The sequence below is a fragment of the Oikopleura dioica genome, chromosome 2, assembly GCF_907165135.1.
Source record: "Oikopleura dioica chromosome 2, OKI2018_I68_1.0, whole genome shotgun sequence".
Lineage (NCBI taxonomy): Eukaryota > Metazoa > Chordata > Appendicularia > Copelata > Oikopleuridae > Oikopleura > Oikopleura dioica.
Window position 1 is genome coordinate 11,861,468 of NC_137292.1, and position 21,248 is coordinate 11,882,715.

The following is a 21,248-nucleotide window of genomic DNA, read 5'->3' on the forward strand; positions in this document are numbered from 1 at the left end:
TCTACTACAGCCATATAATAAATAATTGATCAAATGAAAATCCAGATCATTTTGATCGCTTTGGCATCAGCTTTTGACTACGGACAACTAATGCAGGACTATCATCTGAATGCTGAGCCTACTCTCAGGCGAAGTAATGTGAAACAATGGCGAGCACCTCGATTCCATCCTAGGTCGATGAGCAAGTACTTCCGCAGTTATCTTCGACGAATATCTAACTAATCAACTGACTTTTCTCAATATGTTTCCCTGTTCCTCCGCATTATTTATCTATCCAAATTATTCAACATATTCTTCTCACTATTGGCTTAAATTTAAACATAATAAACTCCAAAAAATCTACTAAATAACTTTTACTTAAATTAAAATCAACCATACTCAGATTTTTGAATATATATAAAAATATTTATTGGCTTACAGAAAATATTTATTTACAGAAGGGCAAAATTCATCTTTGGACTTTCAAAAGAGCAGGGAATGTTTTCTTCCTCAGCCTCTCGACTTCTTGCTTGAGGACACTAATCTCGTTGTGCTGGCGCTTGACGATCTCTGCCAATTGTCGATTTCGAGCATGGTTTCGCATGATTTTACCCGTGTCGGGCATGATTTGGCCGTTCTTGATGTTGCGTTTTTCAGAAACGGCAATCAAAAGCTCTTCGATGATTCCGTCGAGATGAGCATTTTCACGAATGAGAGCTTCCTTTCGATCGCGAAGTTTTTTCGCTTCCTTATTACGACGAGCCATTTTCGACTAAATTTATGTTAGAAATAGGTCACTCTTTGTGAGTTTACCTTGTGTTGTTCATTTTGCGCCTTCAAATTTCGATCAAGTCGCGCTAGATCTTGGTTTGTCTTATTCTGTCCGAGATTGCCAGAGAGAAGCACAGCTTGAAGTTCCCTAGTAAGTTTCAAGAGCTGAATATCCTGCGTCTTTTGGATGAGGTCGTCCTTCTCCATCTCGAGTTTGCGCCTTTCCCATTCGAGTGAGTGAATTCCCTTGAAGCATTTTATAGTAAGAAGGATGAAAATTATTGATTTACTTTTCTGAAATCGGCGGATTCGATCATGGCTTCAATTTTCGCCGTACCAAATTGTTTGATCTCAGCATTCATGTCCTCAACTGTCTCCCGATGAATAAATTGCGCTTCTGTATAATCTGAAATCAGAGCTTGAAATGATATTTTATAAGAATAAATTACCTGTGAGGAATTTGCCAGGATTGACCTCGACCTGGCCCTGCTTGAGTAAAATTTGGATGAGAAGATTTTTCGCCTTGTTTTTCATCTCCAGCTCGTGCGAATTCGATTCCGTCAGCATGTCCGACGCTTGAGCTTGAATTCTAGCGTCTTCAGAAGCACGAAGCGATAGGAAGTCTTTCATAACATTTACTTTTTGCTGATGATGTCTAAACGGAGTTTTTTACTTGTGAACTGCGTCAAATATCTTACCTCACAATAGCTTCTTTTCGCATTTTCTCTTCTCGAAGCGTAATCGTCTTTTGCCAATCTGCTTCTTCTACACCTGTTGGTGCCTCTTCTATGTTATCAAGCTCGGCCATGGTTTCATCTGGCTTTGGTCGGCGCTTGTATGCCTTGAAAAGCTGGTCGATAAAGACGTTTGACTCATCGAATTCGTTTTTGAAGGATTTTTCTGTTATCTGAAACTAAATTTGACGAGTGAAAATTGTGACAGAACTCACCTTATCATCATTAATTTTATCATCTAACTCTTCTTTAGCTGTATCGTAAAATCGCTTGAACTCATCTAAATACTTCTTTTTCTCTTTGACTGCTTCTTGAAGATCGCTGATCAGCTGTTTTATTAAGTTGTCAATTTCTTGCGCTTCTTCGTCCCAGGTTAGTCCTCGTTGAATTCGAGCCATTCGGAGATATTCTTGGTCGACAGCCAACTGAGCAATCAATCGTTTTTGGTTGAGTTCTGAAAACTGTAAGACAAACATAAAGAACTGCGATTTTACCTTGAATAGTGAGATCAAAAGAGTGCATTCCCTCGACGATTCCCTGCTGAGTCTTTTTTGCTTCGATCTCGAGTGACTTTTTAAACTTCGTTCTCTCTTCTTCGAGAGCTGCAACTTTCTTATCGTACTCTTTAGCCTGTTTAACTTCTTCGTCGGTCCAATCAGACTCCATTTTATCTGGATCATCCATGAATGCAGGTCTTGGGACATCGATTTTGAGGACATCTTCTGATTTCACTTCCAACACGCCATCCATCATTTCAAGCAGCGCTCGATCGCGCGCGTTATCACCTTTATTGGCTCTTCTTGCTTCTTCTAAGCGGCGTTCTTCTTCCAAAAGCGCTTGCTGTTCTTCAGTGAGTACTCGCTCGACCTCGACTTCTTCATCTTCGACTTCAAAAACGAGCTCAGTTTTCTCGCTATCGTCAAACTGCGGCTGAAGAAGCTCAAATTCGACGCCAGTGTCATGGGAGATCTCGGTGATTCGTTCGTTCTTCTCGGCAATCTTGGCGATCTCGCTCTGTTTCTGTCGGAAAACCTGGTCAAACTGCTTGTTGAAATGCCTCTTGATCATAGTTATTCGATTTTCGATGAGAATCATTTCTGTTTTGCGGGATTCGGTATCGATAAGAGAGAACTGGCTTTCAAGCAGGTTATCCTCCCCGATGAGCTGGTCGGTGACGGACCCATAAGGATGAATACCTGCGGTTTCTTCGTCGTCAACATTGGTGTCAGAGTTTTTGTTCTCTTTTTTCTGCACAGGTTCATTTTCTCGCTGGGCTTCTCTTTCTGTCTTTGCGTTTTCATAAATCCCAGAGAATTCTTGAGTAGTTGGCCGGATCTCAAAATTCTTGACAGCGATCGGCATGTAAAATGCTTTGAGACATCGAGCGCCAGCTTCCATATTCTTCCAGCAATTATCACTGATCGAGTCAACTAACTTTCCGTAATCTTCGATTTTGCCGGAGATTTCTTTTCGCAACGATTCGATATCAGAGACTTCTTTCATCGCCATTTCTTCAACCTGTTCTTTATCCAGGTTGAACTCCTGGTTATCAAGCTTCTCCAACTCGTCAGCTTCGTCATTTTCTTTCATCATTTTGTTGACAATCTGTCGCAAATCGTCGAGCTCAGAGGTGAATTCTGCTTTGATTCTTTTGTATTTTTGATCTTCGATTTCCGCAGCTATCTTCACCTGAATGGCAAACCAGTCTGGTTCGTCTGATGCCAGTTTCACATCCGAAGTATCAGCCAGGAATGGAAGATCTTTCGCTCCTTTACCAAGGGTGATTGCTTTTTGAACAAAATCGCTCTTCGCCTTTAGCTCGATCAACTCGATATTATGTTCGGAGAAGACAAGGAGATTCTCACCATTGCGATCAAATCTCAGTTCATAAGCTTTATCTGATGAAGGCAGTTGAATCTTCTGGGTTATGTTTCGGATAAGGCTGAGTGAGCCAGAGCGGCATGCTTGTGCAACCCAGAAGTTATGAAATGGAGCAGCAAAGGAGATCGATGAAGTTGGCCACTGACTTAGCTGTCGTACGAATGAAACTTCATCTGGGTAGACCTTGCCAAGAGTGAACTCGAGCTGATTAATCGTAGCAGTTTCAGAAGACACTGCCCAGCAACTCGCAACGCTACTCACGCAGCTAAGGAGCGATACCCGGGAGCAAGGTGGAATCATCACAGTTGTGGCGTTAATCGCTTTTTGCTCCAGCTCGAGGAGGTTGTTTACGTGCTTCACAAGATGCGACTCCTTGAAAACTTCTTGCGAGATCTCGAATACAAGGAGAGCATCGATCACAGTTGAGGTCGACCCCTCGGCCAGATTGGCCAGAACAGTAAGAGGAGTGTTTGCATTTGAGGCCGAAACTGACAAGCCTTGTACCACGCCGTCGACTGGAAGATATCCCATAACATCTGGCAGGATTTTTTCAGAATTCTTCCATGTCAGCACCAAGATTTTGTCGTCGCTAGCAGACCCGACAATCAATGCTCTGTTGTAAGTGTCGACTGCGATGGATGTGAGGTTCTCCGTGAACAGCTTCTTTGATGCCATACAGAGAAGTGTCTTGGTGTCAGGATCTACTTTCAGGGCAACTAAAGATCCACACTCAGTTCCAAGGAAGAAAAGGTTCTCTGACGCTGTTGATGAGATTGTCAAAACCTGTGAATCGACATGAAGCACGTGACATCTTTTGAGCGTTGACTCGTAAAGCTCAAGCGTTTTTGAATCCCTCGAAATGACGATTCTACTATCAGAGGCGATCGCGGATGCAACTATCTTGGATGAACTCTGATAAAACTGCAGCGAAGTACTGTTATCTTCAAGCCTGATGACTTCTCGCTTTCCACAGGAGTACTCGACGAAAATATGGGTTTCAGCAATGGCATAACAGTTGGTAATATTCTGATAATTTGTTGAAGAAAGCTGCTTCAGAGTTTTAATCATTTTTCCTTTTTGTTTTCTTGTCTTTTCTTGCCCAAGTAGCAAAATGCCATCTTCACCAATCATGACCAACTCGTCACTCTTCAACGCCATGCCTTGAATGCCATCAGAACAAGGGATGAAGTTCTCTAGAGCTAAGCTCGTCATGTTCTTGTACTCGGAGTCAGAAACGAAAAAGTCGTCATGTTCTCCATTTTGTCGGATAGCGTAAATTTCACCGTGCGAAGTCGATAATAAGATCTTGGAGTCTTTCCAGAGCGCTGATGTTATTTCGCCATTATTTTGTTTTTCAATTTCGAAAGTAAGCGGCAGCTCTTCAACGTCGTTTTCCCAAAGATTTTCGGTTCTTCGTGAAAGCAGATTTACGGATCCATCCATGATATCGCTGAAAGTCACGTTCTTCTCCGTAAGCGTGCATTTTTCCTCATCAAAGCTTTCAATGGTGAACTTAGTGATATGCTTCTTTCTCTGCATGAGAAACTGATTGTTCGCTGATGGGTTGAATTTGAGCGCGCGAAGGTCGTCGATGATGTCGATAGGCTTTTCAATGATGATCTTTCCGGTCTTGAGGTTGGCGACTTTTAGGCAGTAGTTAGGCAAACCGGATGCGAAGACACAAAACAGTCCATCTTGGGTGACATCGGCGGCTTTTTAGGTTTTTAAATCGAAAAAAATCAAGATAAATAATGAAATTCTGTTATGTAGATGGTGAAACCTTTCCTAGAATCTCATAATCAGCTGCGTCCTCGAGTTTGGCTCCATATTCTTTTCCATTTTTGAAGAATTGGATTTCAACTTGACCAAGAGCATCCCTAGTAGTAACGCCAAGAATATCCTTTCCGTTGCCGAAAATACGGATGATATTCTTGGAACACTCGATCGAGGACTCTTTCGATCCGTCGACATTATAAAAATGGATGTTTCTGCATGTGGCGATGACAAGATTATTGCCGAGGATTATTGATGGGATTGAGCTTGGTAGTGAGTATCCCATCCTGAAAAAATGCTCAGCTGAGTTTGAAGGGGCTAACCAAAAAAGGTCCTAGCTGTCACGTCCTAGCTCCAGACTTACTTATTTGGATATTGAAAAAATACCGAATTTTCCAAAATTTGACTTACGTGGTGGCGCCTTATCGAATGAACTATTTTTCTCACTTAAAATCTCTGTAAACAACTGGTTGTTCTAGAAAAGTCCCATATTTTAAATAAAATTTGTTTCCTTTGAGAAAATACTCAACGCGATGCGCGTTTCCATGGATACTCCTCGATGCCTTTCCCTTTGCTTCAAATTTCGTATGATTTTCATTTTTACATTTTTGATCAAGAGTGACCAAGTGGTGCCTTTCTAAATGTATTTCCTGTAATCATGTCTTATCATTCGGCTCGTGAAATGCAAACAGCTAACTTTACTACAAGACTTTGAATCATTCTGGGGATTATACTTTATTCGATGTAATTGATCAGTTTCAATTCAATTAACTTGTAAGATAGACCTACAGTAAGAATAACCTTCGAAGTTGATTAAAATTGGGTACGGGCAAGCTAAGCTAGGGAAAATTTACAGTAGAGAAGGCAGTAAGAATTGTGAGGTGTAGTGGGTACAAGGGGCAGTTGGTAATTTGAGGTTGATATTTTATCAACTCGTTGGCACAGTGGTGAAAGATGTGCAGAGTTAGATGAAGAACAGGGAGTCTTGGAACTTCGTGCGAACGGTGGTTCGCTTGTCGTGGGAGTTGAAGTACCCTCGGACCTTTGAGAGCTCATTTTCGAGCTGCTTGGTTCCCTTCCAGTGAACACGAGCTCGTTCAGCGACGATGGAAGCGAGTCTGACAGGGGCGCATTCCGAAGTACTGAAATAATTTTTACCTCTTTGATTTGAGAGGAGTAACTTACGCTCGGTTAGCCCGCATGGTAGCGAGAGACAGCGCGTATGTCATTTCGGACATGTTTTGGAGCTCGACGTTGTTGTCGTCGTGCAGGACCTGATAGAAGGTCGGATTTACGGTTCCGCAGGCCGCCTGTGAAGCAAGGTGGAAACTGTAGCTATCTAAATAAAAAGTTGGTGAAAGGGTGGCGCGATTTGGACTTACCTGGAACGCCGTTTCCGTAGCCGGCGACAACTGTTCCAGCGGGGATGTTCTCACCCATTCCATCCTTGTCCTCGTCATTAACGCAGAAGTATTTCTGCTTTGAGCCTCGGACCGAGCATATGAAGGTGATGCCAGGCTGGTAAGACATGTCGATTTCGGCGAGGGCCTTGCGGATGCCTTCCATGAGCTCGTTCTTGAGAATGGCCTGGATCGCTCCTTCGCTGGCTCCTCCTCGGTAGATGATGATCCGCTCCGGCTTGACACCGTTGTTCTTCGTGATGAACTGGCCGATGAGGTGCTTGAGGGCGGCCTTGAGCGTATCCTTGTGGATGATGGCGAGACGGGGGTCTTGGTGGTGAACGTAGTTGACAAAACCAGTACCACCTTGAGTCGTGGACGCAACAAAACCCACGAGAGATGGGTCAGTCGACTCGGGCTCCGCGTGTGAGATGCTCATTCCCATGATCATTAGCGGAGTTGGTGAAGGTGGGAGAGGAACATCAATTCGCCAGTTTTCGCCGCCAAGTTTGGCGTTGAGCTAAGAGTTTCCTTTAGATATATTCATAATCTAATGAATAGTACCTTGTACCAGAGGTTTTTGAGCATCGCTTCGTCTGGCCGCATCACATTTTTCGACTTGACCATTTGAGTCAGAATGCCATTGTTAAGCTCGGCGATGGATTTGACGACTTCGTAGTCATGGCCAGAATCAGGGACGCAGACGAGCACGAATGGGAGTTCGTTGAGCGATCTGCCCTTATCAGCGTACTCGGAGACGATTCGATCGAAGTCAAAGCCCGAGTCAAGTTTGATGTCGAGGACTGGCTCAGACTTGATTTCCACGCCCAGTTTTCTCCCGACTTCTACGAACATTCTGCAGAAGCTGTCCCAGGTCTGTCGATCTCGAATCTGGTTTCCGATGCAGATTCGTCCCCACATCGGCACCACGGCGGCCTTGTTGAAGGTGTTGACATTCCAGGTGCCGTTTCCTTCGCCCTTGGATTTTTCAACGTCCACTTGTTGGCCAGCGTTGGCAGTGATAGCCGGCATATCGAGGACTCGACCTTCAGCGCCCATCGCTTCTTTGTTGATTCGTATGCCAAAGTCTGCAAGCATTTGGTCATCGAAAAGCTCTTTTGTCTCGACGATCTCTTGAATCTTCGCTTGTCGGACTGGCGCAGCTTCTGCCGAAGCTCGGATGAGCTGAGCTTTGTCATCTGCAGAGATGACCTTAGGTTTTTGCCCCGCGAGGACGCGGCACATGTCGGCAGGGAACATCTTCTTTCCGCCGCCCCGACCACGGCCTCTTCCACCGCCACGCCCTCGACCACGACCGCCGCCACCGGCTTTCGCAGTTGTAACGACAACAGGGAAGTTGCCATTTGGATTATAGCGGGAATATTCATCTCCAAGCCGGGTTTCTCGGCAAATTGGACCAAACCCGTCGAACTTGTAAATTTTTCCGTCCTCTCCTTAAAAACAAAGTTTTTTCAAAAATATGTCTTTGCATATTACCTCGCACTTCGATGTGGAGGTGTTTAAGGGAATCAGCGAGTTCCTGGGAGTTCTCCGGGTCGTACGAATCACGGAGAATGTCAGCAATCGGCTTGTGCTGCATGAACATTCCATAGGCCACTATTTAAAACTTGATTCAGGAACTTTTTGATACTAAAATACTCACAGTCGAGATTAAGAGTGACTTTGGTGCCGATGCCTTTCCAGTTGGAGATCTTGGCACTCTGATGAATTCCGTGCCAGACTTCCCGGCCGCGAGGGATGATTCGACGATCAGCATCCTTGTTCGCGATTTGACAGAAAGCAGCCCGGCCCTTTGAGATGGCGCTGAGGTAATCGTTTATAAGGATGAATATTCACTATTTTGTTAGACTTACGCTGCATGAAAAGCGGGGTTAGTTCGAAGAATGATTTCGATCGCCTGGATCACTTCGGCAGGATGTTCTCCTCCGCCCTCCATGAAATCGAAAAGAGCTCTCATCTCGACTCTTTGTTCGCATTCTTCGAGAGTTCCTTCCGCTGTTTCCTCCTTGTCGCCAGTTGGGTAAGTGACGCGGAAACCAACTCCATTGTGGCGATCTTCGTAGACGCTTCCATTGCGATCGTCTATTTCGCGGAAGCCTCGAAGCTCCCGTGGAGAAATCAGCATCTTGTCCCCATCAAACGCGAACTTGACTCCGAAAATCTGGGACAGAGTGTTGACGATTTTCCGCTTGTTCTCCTTCTTCACGTCTGGAGCAGGCCCTCGGCTTGGACCTTTCTTGGCAGAAGCAGCGACCTTAAAGTTACGAACTGAAAATAATTGAAATCCACTCACTTTTGCGTTGAAATGGTAGATGTAGAAGACTGCGCCCTTGTCGTTCTTGAAGTCCAGGAGATAGTTGTTCGTCTTCAGCGAGATCAGTTTTCCACGGGTGAGCTCTCCATTCATCCTGGCCACTGGAATATCCGCAGTGGTTTTCGCGATCTCTCTGGCTAAAATAATGAAGTCAGTAATTGATTTTAATCAATTATCTTATATAAGATTTTAATTTACCCATTTTATGTTGCTTGCGGTCCTCTTCGGTTTCGGAAAACTTAGCAATATTGGCCTTCAAGTTGAGCGCGTCAAACTTGCGAGCAAGATCAGCCTTGGCATACTCGACCTGACCATCACCAGTGTATGCTTCGCGCTTGATGTTCTGGAGGCGCTCCTCTCGTTCTTGAGCCTGAAATCTCTATTAATAGTCGCTCTTGAGCGCAAGGCGCCAACATGCGGTTATCGAAGATTCGAAATCGTCTAAAACGCTCTGGCGACTAGGCGATATCATATCGCTCTGTCTAGCCTATCGATTTCTTCCGTTTTATAACCCTTGTAGAGACGTACCTTGTCTGGGCCCTTGCCGCGACCTCCGCGCCCGCCACGACCACCGCGTTCGCCTCGACCACCACGAGGTCCTCCTCGTCCGCCACCACCACGTCGGTCACCATATCCTCGGCTGTCTCCGTGATCTGAAAACAAAATTTGAAAATGTGAGAATTTAAATCTCAATCGAAAATTTCAATTTGAATAATTTAAGAGAATGATTAAATTTGATTAATGATTTATCGCAAACTTACCTCGACGATCGTAGTCGCGACCACCCCCGCGATGATCCCGGTCGCGGTCCCTGTCGTAACCTCCTCTGTCTCGATCGCGGTCATAGCCGCCTCGGTCCCGGTCGCGATCGTATCCACGATCACGATCTCGTCGATCATAAGATCGATCCCGGTCGTCGTATCCCCGATCGTATCCCATCTCTCGTCTTCGATTTTTATCTGCAAAAAAAGTGAAAAAATTGGTTCATAAAATGAATGAGGAAAAGTGAGCTGGACGGTGGTTTAAATACTGAGGTTCGAAAATTCTTGATCAGAAATGATAAAAGGGGGAGAGTCACAGGTAACCGGATATTGGAGCTTCAATCCTGATGAAGTAGGATCGTTTTTCTCTTTCTGAATAAAGGGGATGAAGAGGTGGAGTGTAGGGAATTCAGGAGCGGAAATACGAAGAAATAACCGAGGATTTTCTCTCGCGGGAGTGGGTGGCCTTCTGAGCAATGAGAGGAAGTCTCTTTCAATTCTCGAAATGAAAATCTCCTGTCATTGGTCAAAAGCAGTTACGCCTCGTGCTCAATGTATTTTCAAAAATGACCATCTGCCATTAGGGTTTCGCACCGGCTCGAAAGTCGCCAAAATATATTTGCAAAACTGGCGACGATCATAAAAGCAATCTTTACTTGGGGTAATAAACCGGCCAGGTTATCTACGTAGAATACAATTCTAGAATATTTTATTAAAATGAATCAATTTTAGTATTCTAGAAATAATCGGGAAATTCAGTTTTGTTGGAGGGGGGGGGCGACGAAAATACTGGAAACGAATTTTCTTTCGCTGATTTCTCTCTCAGAAATCATTATATTTTTTCACTTTATTTACATACCTTAGGTGTTTTTTTCGATGAAGGGAAGTTTCGGAAGTTTCCAATTCTCGTTGTAAGATCTTTGATCAACAAACGACTCAATGCTGACGTAATAAAACGCGGCTCATTTTTCAATGGACAAACTTCGTCTCGCAGACATCTCAAAACACAATTTCGACGTTCTGCGATATGATTCTGCTGTTATTACACTGTAAAAGTGAGACTTCGTAGATTGGGCTGTTAGTAAATAATTTATTAATAATGATTGATCATTTTTGAATCCAGTCCTTCACCAGAATCAGGTGTAAAGCGACAGTTTTGGCAAGAAAGCAAAATAAAACGAAAATAATCTTAGGAAGGAATAAAAAAATGCACAGTTGGAGAAAGCAAAACAGCGTAAATGAACTTAGATATTAATTGGAATTATTATTGTGCTAGTAAGAGCAAATTTAGAAGTTTTGAATTTGCTGCGAATTTTGACGATGCTGGTTCAGCAGAAGAGCATGGATTTTCAGTTGGGAGAAGCGGCTTAGGAAATCGTACATCTTTTCTTAGCTGAAAATAAGGTTGGGAAATGCATTTTCAAAGCAAATACAGCAGGTTACCTCTTTTGAAGAGTGACTTCTTTGATTTGGGTTTTTCTTCCTCAGCTGGAACAGTTTCTTGAATCTCTTCCGCTTGTACAACATTAGTAACATTCACACTAAAATTATCTTTTTAACATCGTCAATCTTAGTCGCTCTAATTACATAATTGCTTTTTCCTCTTCATCGTCGCTAGAGGAAGATGACGAAGAAGAGCTCTTTGAGCTTTTGGAAGACTTGGATTTCTTTGACGCTCCCGAGCAGCAACTGACGTTGTCTTGCTCTCCACAATCGACCGGGACTTCTTGGACGATCACTGGGGCGACGACTGGAGCTGGAGCGACCTCTTGATTGACCTGTACGATCACATTGACTTCGACATTGACCTCCTTTTCCTAGAGTTAAATGTCAATCAAGTGCAGAACTTTCAAAAGTACCTTTTCTGAGTCACTATCCGAGCTGCTGCTGCTTGATGACTTATCATTCTCCTCTTCTTCCGCCTTCTCAGCCTCTTCATCTTTGCTACCCTCTTCGGCGTTATCTTCATTTTCAGCGGGCTCATTATCGTCTTCATTCTTATCATTATCGTCACTCTTTTCCGCGCTTGACTCAGTGCCATTTTCTTTCACTTCGTTCTCTTCTTCTTGTTCTACAGATTCCTCTACTTCTTCTTGTTCTTCTTCTTGCTCCGGTTCCAGCTCTGGTTCGGGTTCTTCCTCATATTCTGGCTCAGGCTCAGGTTCTGGCTCGACAATTTCATCTTCTATTTCAGGCTAGAGATAGTTTTTTGTAAGTCCGTGCAGTTACATAATCATAACATACTTGTTCCTCTTGAGTTTCTTCCTCTTGTTCTGTGCTATCTTCTTCCGGCTCTAGAATTCAATGTAAGGCTCTTATCAATCACTTCAGTTTCTCTTTAGCTGCATCAGTCTTACCGGTATCTTCCCACTGTCTTTCGATTGTCATTATTGGTGCTTGGGGGTTATTAAAAGTATACTTATTGTTTTGGGTGTTTAGTGATTGCTGCGGAATTTGTCTCTCCGGGCGGGCTTCAGCTCTCGATTATGGAGAATTCTCAGTGGCGGCGAATCATGTTCTAAGCTAAATTCGAAAACTGCGCCGGGGGGCCGCACTATCAACCTTGGCGCTCAATGAATCAATCTTCTCCCTTTTAGAAGAATTCCTCTCTCCTTTCTCTTCCTTTTGTTGAAATCTTAATCCTCAATAGGTCGTTTTTTATAGCCTGACTTGGTATGAAAGGTGTTGTTTTAGCGCCGCCTTCTCCGGAAAGTTGTTTTATCAAAACAAAACACGTTACGTGACGATAAACGTGCGGTTTTAAATTTTATGTTGACAGGGATGAAATTCCGTCTACAGGTATTGCTTGTTCAAGCTTCACACAGATACAGGTATTAATTTCAATTTGTGAATCGAAGTTTATCAAATTTTACCATTCTCAAGTGCAAGCAGCTTTCACCTGGAAATTTAAGTAGCAAAAGCTGATAAGACGCCCCGAAGATTTTTATTATTTCTACCCACTTCTCGTAGCGTTTCTCGGCTTCCCCCTTAAAATATCATCTTGTGAATATGATTCGAAGAAAATTTACTGGTACTGATCATGATGACATGAGTCGGTTAGATTATCTGACTACTGTTTTGAGTCAAAGTTTTCGTTGAATAAGGGGCGTGCGTTTATAAGCGATTGACTACTCTATCATCTAATCAACTTGATATTCTCATCATAAATCTCGCGTGTGACAATATTTAAACGTTCGATTTGTTTGTTAGTATTTTATATTTATCCAGTGGTCAGTCACATTCTCAAGAACTTCCAGCGCTTGTCATTTTCTTCATAATGAGATTACTTTTTTCTCTTCTATTTTATGATATAAATGCTTTGAGATGTGACGAGAGAGTTTATCTTGAGAGAAGCAACTGGGAAAGTTCGACAATGATAAAAATTTGAGTTTGATAAAAATGATGATATTTCGAACTTCTAAAAGCCAGATAAAGAGGAACTGATCATCAAAAAGACAAAAATATCAGAAGATGATTTCATTGGACTCCAACCCGATTCCTCGCTCGAAAAAGCTTGGAGAAATCGGTAGAGACGAAAAACAATTAGCTTTGAATAAAACCATTTAGCGCAAACCACGAAGAAGGCTTTAGCCGCAACACCCGTGTCCTCGGAGGCAAAGACAGTCAACATGGTAAATTCCCTCACATGATTTCTCTTCAAACGCACAAACTTGTTGGCTCGAGCTTTTGTGGAGGAGCTCTGATTTCCGATAGTTGGGTGCTATCAGCTGCCCATTGCTTTACTGACATCTCAAGCGAAGAAATCGAGCAGACTTGCGGTCGAAATGGATGTCGGTATTATGAGCCGAAAGACTTTGACGCTGTTGCTGGAGCTTTCAACAAAGAGATCCGAGAAATCGAGCAGCAGCGCCGCCAACTTGCCGAATGGTTCATCCATCCGTTTTACACCGCTAGACCAGTATCTCATGATATCGTCTTACTCAAGACTAAAGAACCCTTTCAATTCACAGAGTATATCCGCCCAGCTTGCTTGCCAAAAGCTGAGGAGATTCTAGAGCCGAACCAGATCTGCTTCATCTCTGGCTGGGGTTACATGGGAGTGGAAGACAACTTGGAGCTCATCGAGAAGCTGCCAGATTTGCTTCAAGAAGGAATCGTGCCGATTCGGACGAAAGAAGACTGCAAAGAACGATACGGACGGAACTTTGTCCCAGACAAAAACATATGCATCGGAGGTCGTGGAATCGTCGCAAGAGATGGTGACTCTGGCGGGCCATTGACTTGCATTCGCCTAAGCAAACGAAGAGACGAGCTTTATTACACTCTCTATGGACTTTCTTCCTTTAGCGCTGCAAAACTCACCTCGCGCTTGCCTTCTGTTTACACAAAAGTTTCAATGTACGTAGAATGGATCAACGAAAAGATCAAAGAATCTAAACGCTCTGAGGCAGAAGGATCTCATTTCCAGGGTTTCCTTGCGACAACTCTTGAAGATAACGAGCATGAGGAGGCTGGTAGACTGTCGCCAAGAGCTAATCTTCCTGATGATCCGAATGAAGATATTTCTGATTCTGAGTCAAACGGGCAAAGCGCTTTTGACTCGGAGGAAACTATTGGAGAACTCGCCCCAAGAGCACCAACACCAGAAGACCCATTTGCAACGGGCGATCTACCTCAAACAGAAGATCGAGGACCAAGAGTGGACGTAACTATTTCCAACGCGACTTTTGCTGGCGTGGCGATTCCCCAATCCGTAGATGCAAAACCGAGTTTCCAAAGCTTGAGCGAAACATTCTATCAAACGGGACCTCAATTGCGATCGATGCAAAGCATGGAAAGAGGCCCGAAAATTGATCAATATGATGAAGAAGATACATTCACAGCTGAATGTCTTGAAAATGCACTTGGGTAAGCGTAGCTTATTTCAACGCTCAATTAAATCTTCAAGACTCGAATATAATGGGACGGAAGCAATAGCAAAACGAAGAACCTGCGTTGCATGGAGTAATTTATCGCCACGAAATCGATTCAGAACGCTGCCGTCAAATTTTTGCAGAAATCCTGACCGTGATCCTAGAGGACCTTGGTGCTACGTGTCTATTCCTCAGCGTCGGAATTCGAAGCCAATTTACAGGGTAATTGTTAACAACAGAGAAATAACTTTATTTACAATTTCAGTACTGTGACATCCCGTTGTGCTCAGAGTCACTTGCAGCTCCAACAACGACTACGACGACGAAGAGAACGACAACAACGACATTCACTCAGGGAACTCTAGCTGACTGGGAAATACCGATTGCAAATGCAATGGCAAGCGTGAACAATGCCTCTGACTTATCATCTTTGTAAGGAACTTTAAACTCATCATTTTGAACTAATTTTCATCAAAGTGATTACATTCCAGACTCCGGAGGAGATCCATTAGCTGGAGACAGCAGCAATTACTGGGCAACAACGACGACCGAAACAACCACGACAACAACCACGACAACAACAACGACGACGACCACAACAATGACTTCCACAACGACGACCTCCACAACAACATTAATGCAAACAAGCCGTCGAACAACCAAAGAGCCACAAAGACGATACCGACATCGTCAATATGGCCGCCCACGTGAATGCATTTATGAAAAACGAGGACTTCACTACTCAGGGAGAAAGGACCACGCCAAAAATGGTCATCGATGCGTTGCCTGGAGCTCTCTCTCTCATTTGAACCCAAATAGAAACCACGAGAAGAACTATTGCAGAAACCCGGATCAAGATCCGAACGGGCCTTGGTGCTACACAGGCAGAGATGAGTTGGGTGATATGGTCTTCCAGGTATTTAAAGTTGGACATGAAGATTTTCTCTATATTCTAGTACTGCGCGATTCCGAAGTGCCAAAGACGTCCAACTGGTGGAAACAGTGGTCGACTGCATGAAAGAATCACGACCACGCATTTGCCAAAAAGTCCACAAAAAGAAACGGGTACTCCAAGCCCGATTATACAAAATGGAGCTCCTAAATTTGATCCTTGTGATTTCGGAGACGAGGGCAGGCTCTCTAAATTCTAAACTAAAAATTTTTCTTCACTCACTCTTTCAATCTTGATTTGGCTCAGTTTTCAAGCAATATTATACTTTGCTCCGTTTCTTTACTGAAATAGTGGGTGAAAGTAGTAAAAAAGAAGAAAAAAAACGAGCCAAATCAAGATCATCTCATTTGGTGGCATCAATAGGCCTCAATTATTGTCACCAGAAGAGGAAAGAAAGAAGTGTGAAGAAGAGTTATTCAATTTTCTACCAGCTAAGCCAACAAGTTAAAGTCAATTTGAACACGTAAATTTGATAGAATAGGATTTACCCCGAAATCAGCGAGGACAACCGCTCAGACTTACTTCGCCGGAGACAATTACGACTGTAGAAATGGAATTCAGTACTTTGGCTCGCACAATGTTGGAGGAGGGATGAAATGCAAGCACTGGTCAAGTCTTCGGTTTGTCATCGATGAATCAAATGCGTAAAAATGATTTAGCAACATCTCATATTTCAGGCAAAATCATCAATTCCGTGGTTTGACGCAGAATTTCTGCAGAAATCCAGATAATGATCCAAGAGGCCCTTGGTGCTACGTTCAAATTTATCCAAAGGACTGGGTTTTCAGATAATTATACCATTTCGCACCAGAGTGTATGGTTTGAAAGAAAAATTGAAAGAATCCATGAAAGCTAAAATTTCGATACTGTGACATACCAAAATGCTAATAAAACACATCTAAGATGAAAGTACAGCATCTCTCATTATTTTCTATAACCGAATTAGCTTCAGAAGATTTCTTATTTCCTTGATTACTGCTTTATCGCCAGAACTTGTTGTTTGTTTTACATAGAACAGAATAGCCTTGGACAGATCTGAGATCTCCTCCAGTCATTTATCAATAGAGAAAGCGAGAAAGGATACAACTGGGTTGAAAACTTGAAAAGTCAATAAATGTCAAGTGCATCGAGCTCACAATCGAACGTTTCAGCAGCCTCTCAAAAGGTAATTCACCACTTTATTCACTGGAATTCCTGGGCGCTTACTAATCTATCTTTTATAACCGTTAATTGTTGAAATTGCTGAAGGACAGATTCTCCTTGTTCTGAACTTTTAGGCGCATTAGCGCGGGCGCACGAGCTCTTTTGTCAGATTTGGAGTCTGACGCAAGTTTTTCTCAGGCAAGGCATAGTAAGAGACCGACGAATCAGGGAGGAGAATCTCACGCCTATTTTTCACCACTTTTCCAGCGCTGGTTAGAGATCACGAGTTCATTGATTTTCACTTTACGGACTTGGTCAGAGAAGTTCAAAAAGAACGAAATCATTGAAGGAAGGGCTGACCGACAAGAGATTTAAACACCAAGTTCTTTTCTAGACATGAACTTTTTTCCAATTTGAAAATTCACGTCAGCTCCAAAAGAAATAAAAATTTGAATAAAAAAGTTTCCGCAGTGAAAGTCTAAACCCACTAACCCTCATATGGGTGCCCAAAAATATGAAGAAGAGAAGTTTCTCGAGAAATTTGACCAGGTGGTTGTTTGATTTTTTCGCCCAGTGAAACCCAAGGGCGATATTTTTCGAACCAATCTTGATTTTTTACAGCCGAGATCTGGATCTCGCCAGAAAATTTTCAGTCGGGCGCGGCTCATTTTTTGAGTTTTTTTGTTATTTTTTTATATTTAATAATGGGTGTATTAGAGAAGAGTGAATCGGGATCATCGGATTCAGAGACTACAGGCTTTTTTCGAAGAAGCGGTTCTGTAAGGAGAATTTTTGTTTCAAGTCTTATCTGATTCATTATCGTAGTTACGTTGAACTCGTGAGACGATAAGTCATTTGAGTTGATTGCTTCGTTATGCAACAACTCAATAGCATCTAGTAACAAGTAAATTTTAGGAAGAAAAGGATGAGAAAAAAGGAAAGAAGAACAGCTCTATCACCACCATCCTATCCATTTGGAACTGCATCATGGGATCCGGACTTTTGACCATGCCCTGGGCTTTTGAAAAAGCTGGATTCGCTCAAACCATGGTTATCATGGTCCTCTGCGGAGTTTTTTGCTACTACACTGCTTATCTTGTAAGTTACTGAATAGCTGATGCTTGAGTTCTATCTAAATTCTAGTGCATCAAACTTGCCGACCACCAACGAAAGAAAGGCGAACCCCTTCCCGAATTCCAGACAGTTTGTAAAATCTACCTCGGCCCATGGGGAGAATATATTGCGCTCTTTGCGGCTGACGTCATCGTCATCGGCGCGTTGACGGTTTATTACGTACTAATGGCTAAGTTTCTTTACGGCGCCGGGATGTCCATTTACGAGCTCAGTACTATGGTAAGATGTTGACTTCTTGCCCCTATTCAACACTCGAATGTAGCCTGAAGGAAGCGAGATTAAAACTTACGTCGACCCGCCAAAATGTATCGCTTACCAAGAAAGCCGACTCGGTCTTCCGTTTTCACCAGCTGCCCAAGAAACCGGTGACGAAGAGACTTTCTCCGCTGCTTGGCAAAAGAACGCAACAATCCCGCTTTATATCCTCGTTGTGTTCTTCCTCACCAATATCAAAAACGTTACTTTCTTCGCCAAGTTCTCTGCCTTCGGAACTTTCACAGGTTTTACATCAATTGGTTATGTCGATAAATAATTGAGCATAGTCTTCCTGATCTTTTTCGTCACAATCTACAAGGGCGCTCAGTGGGGTTTCAGTGACAATGTCGATTTCGTCAATACAACTTCAATCCACTACGTCTCACAATTCAAAGCTACAGGAACCGCTGCTCTACCTGGAGTTCTATCGATGGGATATTTTGTACATTCAGCTGTTTGCACTTTGCGTATGTTTTTCGGCAACCAGATACAGTTTTTTTCCATCTTAAGAGGCCCCAACTTAAGAGGACTTTTGCGTCAATTTGGCTGATTTTGTCACCCTGAAAAATTCCAACTTAAGAGGACTTTCATGATAATTTTTATTAAATTTTAGAAAATTTCTATAAACCTGAGCCAGCCAGAGTGCACCATCTGTGGATAACTGGTCAAAGAATCAGCTCTTTCGGCGAAGTGATTTTGATATTTGAAAAAAGAAAGAAACTGTAGGGCAATTTATCGATAAGCTACCCTTAGACCCCCTTCCGGCTATTCTCAGTTAGGAGTAGGGTTAGGAAACAGCCTTACTTTGAGGATTACTAGATGCACCATGTGCGGTGCACAACTATAATAGCGCCGACACCTCTGAAGGTGTTTTTGGCCGGTAGGCTAAAATTTTCCGAAAAATGCACCGAATAATCTCCCTCTTCAAATTTGATGTCTGTATCCGATGCTGAAACCCAAATCCGAGCCAATTTTGGCATAAATATTGATTTTTCTTGGTCAAAACTTCTTGTTATCAAGTTTTTGTAGCAACTTTAACCTTCGGACGCATTAGGAAGCAAAAATATGGGGTTTTCAAAAATTTCAATTTTTAAAAATATGTATACCTGATTCGACTCGAAAATTTCCAACTTAAGAGGACTTTTTCTCAGCCCTTGTAATCTCAAAAGGCCTCTTAAGATGGAAAAAAACTGTACTGTTTAAAATTTCTTTAGTGAAAGACAACAAGAATCAGGAAAAGAACGCTCGTGATCTTGGCATCGCCTACATCCTCGTTTTCATCACCTACACTGCCCTTGGACTCATCTTCTACCTCTCTTATCCTGGCTGGAAGGGATGCATCTCAGATATGTTCATCGAGGTTATTCTTTCTATTTTTTCAAAAGGCGAAACAATCTCTTAGAACTTCGACAAGCGAGAATGGATTGTGCCAATGATGGACATTCTCATGTTTATCCGAATCCTGACTGTCTATCCTCTGCTCACCTATTTTATCCGCTGCCAGAACTTCCTCGTTTTCAGCAAGACCGAATGGCCTGGATACCCGAAAGTCGCCATGGTGAATTTCTTTATCGTCGCCCTTGGATATTTTTGCGCTACCTTCTATGACAAGGTATAATTAGTGGTATTCTTGGATGTTGAATTATTATAGATTGGGAATATCATTCGATACAGTGGAAGCTTCTGTGCGATGATCTACATGTTTTTCTTACCCTGCGTTGTCTACATGGTGCATCAAAAGCAAACCCTCGGCAAAGTACCCATCTCTTCCTATCTCATCCACGGTGTTTTGATCCTCATCGGCATTGCCAATTTCATCAATCAGTTCATCGTCAAAGACCCATACGATGAGTTCGTTGGAAATACCACAGTTGCCGCTTAGAAAAATTACACTCTGCACACTCACACACAGTTAGCCCAACTACCTTGAACCTAGTCACATTATTTGTGCCAGACCTTTTTCCTGCGATGTGATAATGTTTATATATAAATAAATATTATTATCTCATGATGAACTCTTTTAGCTTCGTCGATAGCCGTTACTCTTGCCATTTTCGTAGGTAGGTATCACAAAAATCTACTAGCCATTTACCTCTATTAAAAAATGGAAATATCGTCCGTTGCCAGAATAAAAACCCTATGTGGAAAGATCTGATACAGTATACAGTATATGATATACTTTATATCATATACTGCATATCAGGTACAGTTTGATCGATCAAGACTGCTGAGAACGCACTCATTCAAAGTTGAAATTCATCATAGATTGATGCATTAGAAACGCGGGCATGACATGCGCGGTACAGTTATCCCAAGAAAATTGCCTCTCGAGAAGAAATAATATCGTGGCTTTATAAAAGAGAAGTCCATTCTTTCGAGTTTCAGAGCAGTAAAAGCATGAAACCTTTTCAATTTTTCCTCCTTGCAAAACTAGCACACTCTCACACGGCTGGAAAATATCCCGTGACTTTCAAAAAAGTTATGGAGAGACTTCAAGACTACGATCTTTCGAACGAAGATCTGCTCGATCAAATCTTTGAAAATTATGTTGGTTAATTCATCTGTTATCCTTCAAACAAGATTCTGAAATAAAAAAAGCATTTGATTTTGGCCGCCAGTCACAATTGCGCACATTTGTGTCGGACAACTGTAATTGAGTAATTGTAGTGTTGTTTATCTTAGAAGGCATTTTTGTTGTTGATCGGATCGGTTATCCCCTTGTATTAGCTTCTAATGGAAGGATTCATTAATCGAAGAAGAAAGAGAAAACGCCGAGAGCTGAGGGCCCTTCACCCGCTCGCTAGCCAGATGCTCCAACTCAAAAACCATAAAAAAACGTCGGAAACTTTCGCCACAAAATTCTAAAGCGAGTTTCATCGAACTTTAACAGTATATAAATGCATGGCTAAGTGTGAGTCTTAAAATCAAGATTGATGAATTAAAATAATAATCAAGGTATAAAAACTGGCATAAAGGAAATAGCTTCTTTTGGATTTAGGAAGTTAGGAGCGTGGCATCTGCTCACTACAGGGTGCCGTGTATACAGTATCCCTGTCGTTCTGTATTTACTCTCGTTGAATGGCTAATCGATTAAGAATTTTTCAAATTCTGAAGCTTTCGGTTCACATTATTTGTGTAACACAATCTTCTTTCATGGAAAGTTGGTTGAGCTGTACGAATTTGGTAGTAAAAAGGCTGAGAGATTTTTGCAAGTGGCTGATGACTTCCTCTGTCATAAAAAGCATGTGTTTCTAGT

The 21,248-nt window shown here is 42.6% G+C and overlaps 5 protein-coding genes across 7 annotated transcripts; 2 read left to right on the plus strand and 3 right to left on the minus strand.

Moving 5' to 3' along the window:
- Positions 1–389: 389 nt before the first annotated feature.
- LOC145696634 (cilia- and flagella-associated protein 43-like) lies at positions 390–5,073 on the minus strand. The gene is made up of 7 exons (XM_081773705.1): positions 1,979–5,073; positions 1,700–1,938; positions 1,449–1,657; positions 1,200–1,405; positions 1,041–1,156; positions 793–996; positions 390–751 (listed from the first exon to the last, which is right to left on the minus strand). The coding sequence occupies exons 1-7, from the start codon at positions 4,902–4,904 to the stop codon at positions 449–451; spliced, it is 4,203 nt and encodes a 1,400-aa protein (XP_081629831.1). The 5' UTR covers positions 4,905–5,073; the 3' UTR covers positions 390–448.
- A 790-nt stretch (positions 5,074–5,863) lies between these two features.
- Positions 5,864–10,608, minus strand: LOC145697362 (protein argonaute-2-like). 2 transcript variants are annotated; one of them, XM_081774554.1, is made up of 12 exons: positions 10,494–10,608; positions 9,635–9,832; positions 9,402–9,526; positions 9,072–9,243; positions 8,853–9,010; positions 8,413–8,813; positions 8,202–8,362; positions 8,036–8,155; positions 7,103–7,992; positions 6,521–7,058; positions 6,324–6,477; positions 5,864–6,280 (listed from the first exon to the last, which is right to left on the minus strand). In XM_081774554.1, the coding sequence occupies exons 2-12, from the start codon at positions 9,810–9,812 to the stop codon at positions 6,103–6,105; spliced, it is 3,075 nt and encodes a 1,024-aa protein (XP_081630680.1). In that variant the 5' UTR covers positions 9,813–9,832; positions 10,494–10,608; the 3' UTR covers positions 5,864–6,102. The 2 variants fall into 2 exon arrangements, with proteins under 2 accessions (XP_081630680.1, XP_081630679.1); XM_081774553.1 differs by lacking the exon at positions 10,494–10,608 and having other exon boundaries at positions 9,635–9,848.
- A 108-nt stretch (positions 10,609–10,716) lies between these two features.
- LOC145697416 (uncharacterized) lies at positions 10,717–12,202 on the minus strand. Its single transcript, XM_081774618.1, has 6 exons — positions 11,992–12,202; positions 11,879–11,928; positions 11,494–11,829; positions 11,222–11,451; positions 11,078–11,175; positions 10,717–11,027 (listed from the first exon to the last, which is right to left on the minus strand). Exons 1-6 carry the CDS (start codon positions 12,020–12,022, stop codon positions 11,002–11,004), a joined length of 771 nt encoding a protein of 256 aa, XP_081630744.1. The 5' UTR covers positions 12,023–12,202; the 3' UTR covers positions 10,717–11,001.
- A 672-nt stretch (positions 12,203–12,874) lies between these two features.
- On the plus strand, positions 12,875–16,252 carry LOC145698294 (uncharacterized). The gene is made up of 9 exons (XM_081775493.1): positions 12,875–12,999; positions 13,064–13,160; positions 13,202–14,503; positions 14,544–14,730; positions 14,774–14,940; positions 14,986–15,424; positions 15,465–15,565; positions 15,958–16,080; positions 16,138–16,252. The coding sequence occupies exons 1-9, from the start codon at positions 12,912–12,914 to the stop codon at positions 16,250–16,252; spliced, it is 2,619 nt and encodes an 872-aa protein (XP_081631619.1). The 5' UTR covers positions 12,875–12,911.
- Positions 16,253–16,848: 596 nt separating this feature from the next.
- Positions 16,849–20,007, plus strand: LOC145698572 (sodium-coupled neutral amino acid transporter 9 homolog). 2 transcript variants are annotated; one of them, XM_081775780.1, is made up of 9 exons: positions 16,849–16,949; positions 17,040–17,152; positions 17,519–17,701; positions 17,747–17,956; positions 18,000–18,237; positions 18,280–18,459; positions 19,207–19,352; positions 19,395–19,604; positions 19,644–20,007. In XM_081775780.1, exons 2-9 carry the CDS (start codon positions 17,102–17,104, stop codon positions 19,872–19,874), a joined length of 1,449 nt encoding a protein of 482 aa, XP_081631906.1. In that variant the 5' UTR covers positions 16,849–16,949; positions 17,040–17,101; the 3' UTR covers positions 19,875–20,007. The 2 variants fall into 2 exon arrangements, with proteins under 2 accessions (XP_081631906.1, XP_081631905.1); XM_081775779.1 differs by lacking the exons at positions 16,849–16,949; positions 17,040–17,152 and adding an exon at positions 17,227–17,382.
- The last annotated feature ends 1,241 nt before the right edge of the window (positions 20,008–21,248 follow it).

Coding starts and splice junctions, on each gene's coding strand:
- LOC145697416 (XM_081774618.1), bottom strand. CDS start 12,022: ATGACAATCGAAAGACAGTGGGAAGATACCG. Junction 11,929..11,991: donor AAGACAGTGGGAAGATACCG/GTAAGACTGATG, acceptor ATTGAATTCTAG/AGCCGGAAGAAGATAGCACA. Junction 11,176..11,221: donor GAAGAGGAAAAAGCAATTAT/GTAATTAGAGCG, acceptor AGATAATTTTAG/TGTGAATGTTACTAATGTTG.
- LOC145697362 (XM_081774554.1), bottom strand. CDS start 9,812: ATGGGATACGATCGGGGATACGACGACCGGGATCGATCTTATGATCGA. Junction 9,527..9,634: donor TCGCGACTACGATCGTCGAG/GTAAGTTTGCGA, acceptor TTTTGTTTTCAG/ATCACGGAGACAGCCGAGGA. Junction 9,011..9,071: donor CCGCAAGCAACATAAAATGG/GTAAATTAAAAT, acceptor TCATTATTTTAG/CCAGAGAGATCGCGAAAACC.
- LOC145696634 (XM_081773705.1), bottom strand. CDS start 4,904: ATGCAGAGAAAGAAGCATATCACTAAGTTCACCATTGAAAGCTTTGAT. Junction 1,157..1,199: donor TCCTGGCAAATTCCTCACAG/GTAATTTATTCT, acceptor CTCTGATTTCAG/ATTATACAGAAGCGCAATTT. Junction 997..1,040: donor AATCCGCCGATTTCAGAAAA/GTAAATCAATAA, acceptor AAATGCTTCAAG/GGAATTCACTCACTCGAATG.
- LOC145698294 (XM_081775493.1), top strand. CDS start 12,912: ATGAGATTACTTTTTTCTCTTCTATTTTATGATATAAATGCTTTGAGA. Junction 14,504..14,543: donor TGTCTTGAAAATGCACTTGG/GTAAGCGTAGCT, acceptor TAAATCTTCAAG/ACTCGAATATAATGGGACGG. Junction 14,941..14,985: donor GCCTCTGACTTATCATCTTT/GTAAGGAACTTT, acceptor TTTTCATCAAAG/TGATTACATTCCAGACTCCG.
- LOC145698572 (XM_081775779.1), top strand. CDS start 17,308: ATGGGTGTATTAGAGAAGAGTGAATCGGGATCATCGGATTCAGAGACT. Junction 17,383..17,518: donor TTTTTCGAAGAAGCGGTTCT/GTAAGGAGAATT, acceptor AGTAAATTTTAG/GAAGAAAAGGATGAGAAAAA. Junction 18,238..18,279: donor TGCCTTCGGAACTTTCACAG/GTTTTACATCAA, acceptor AATTGAGCATAG/TCTTCCTGATCTTTTTCGTC.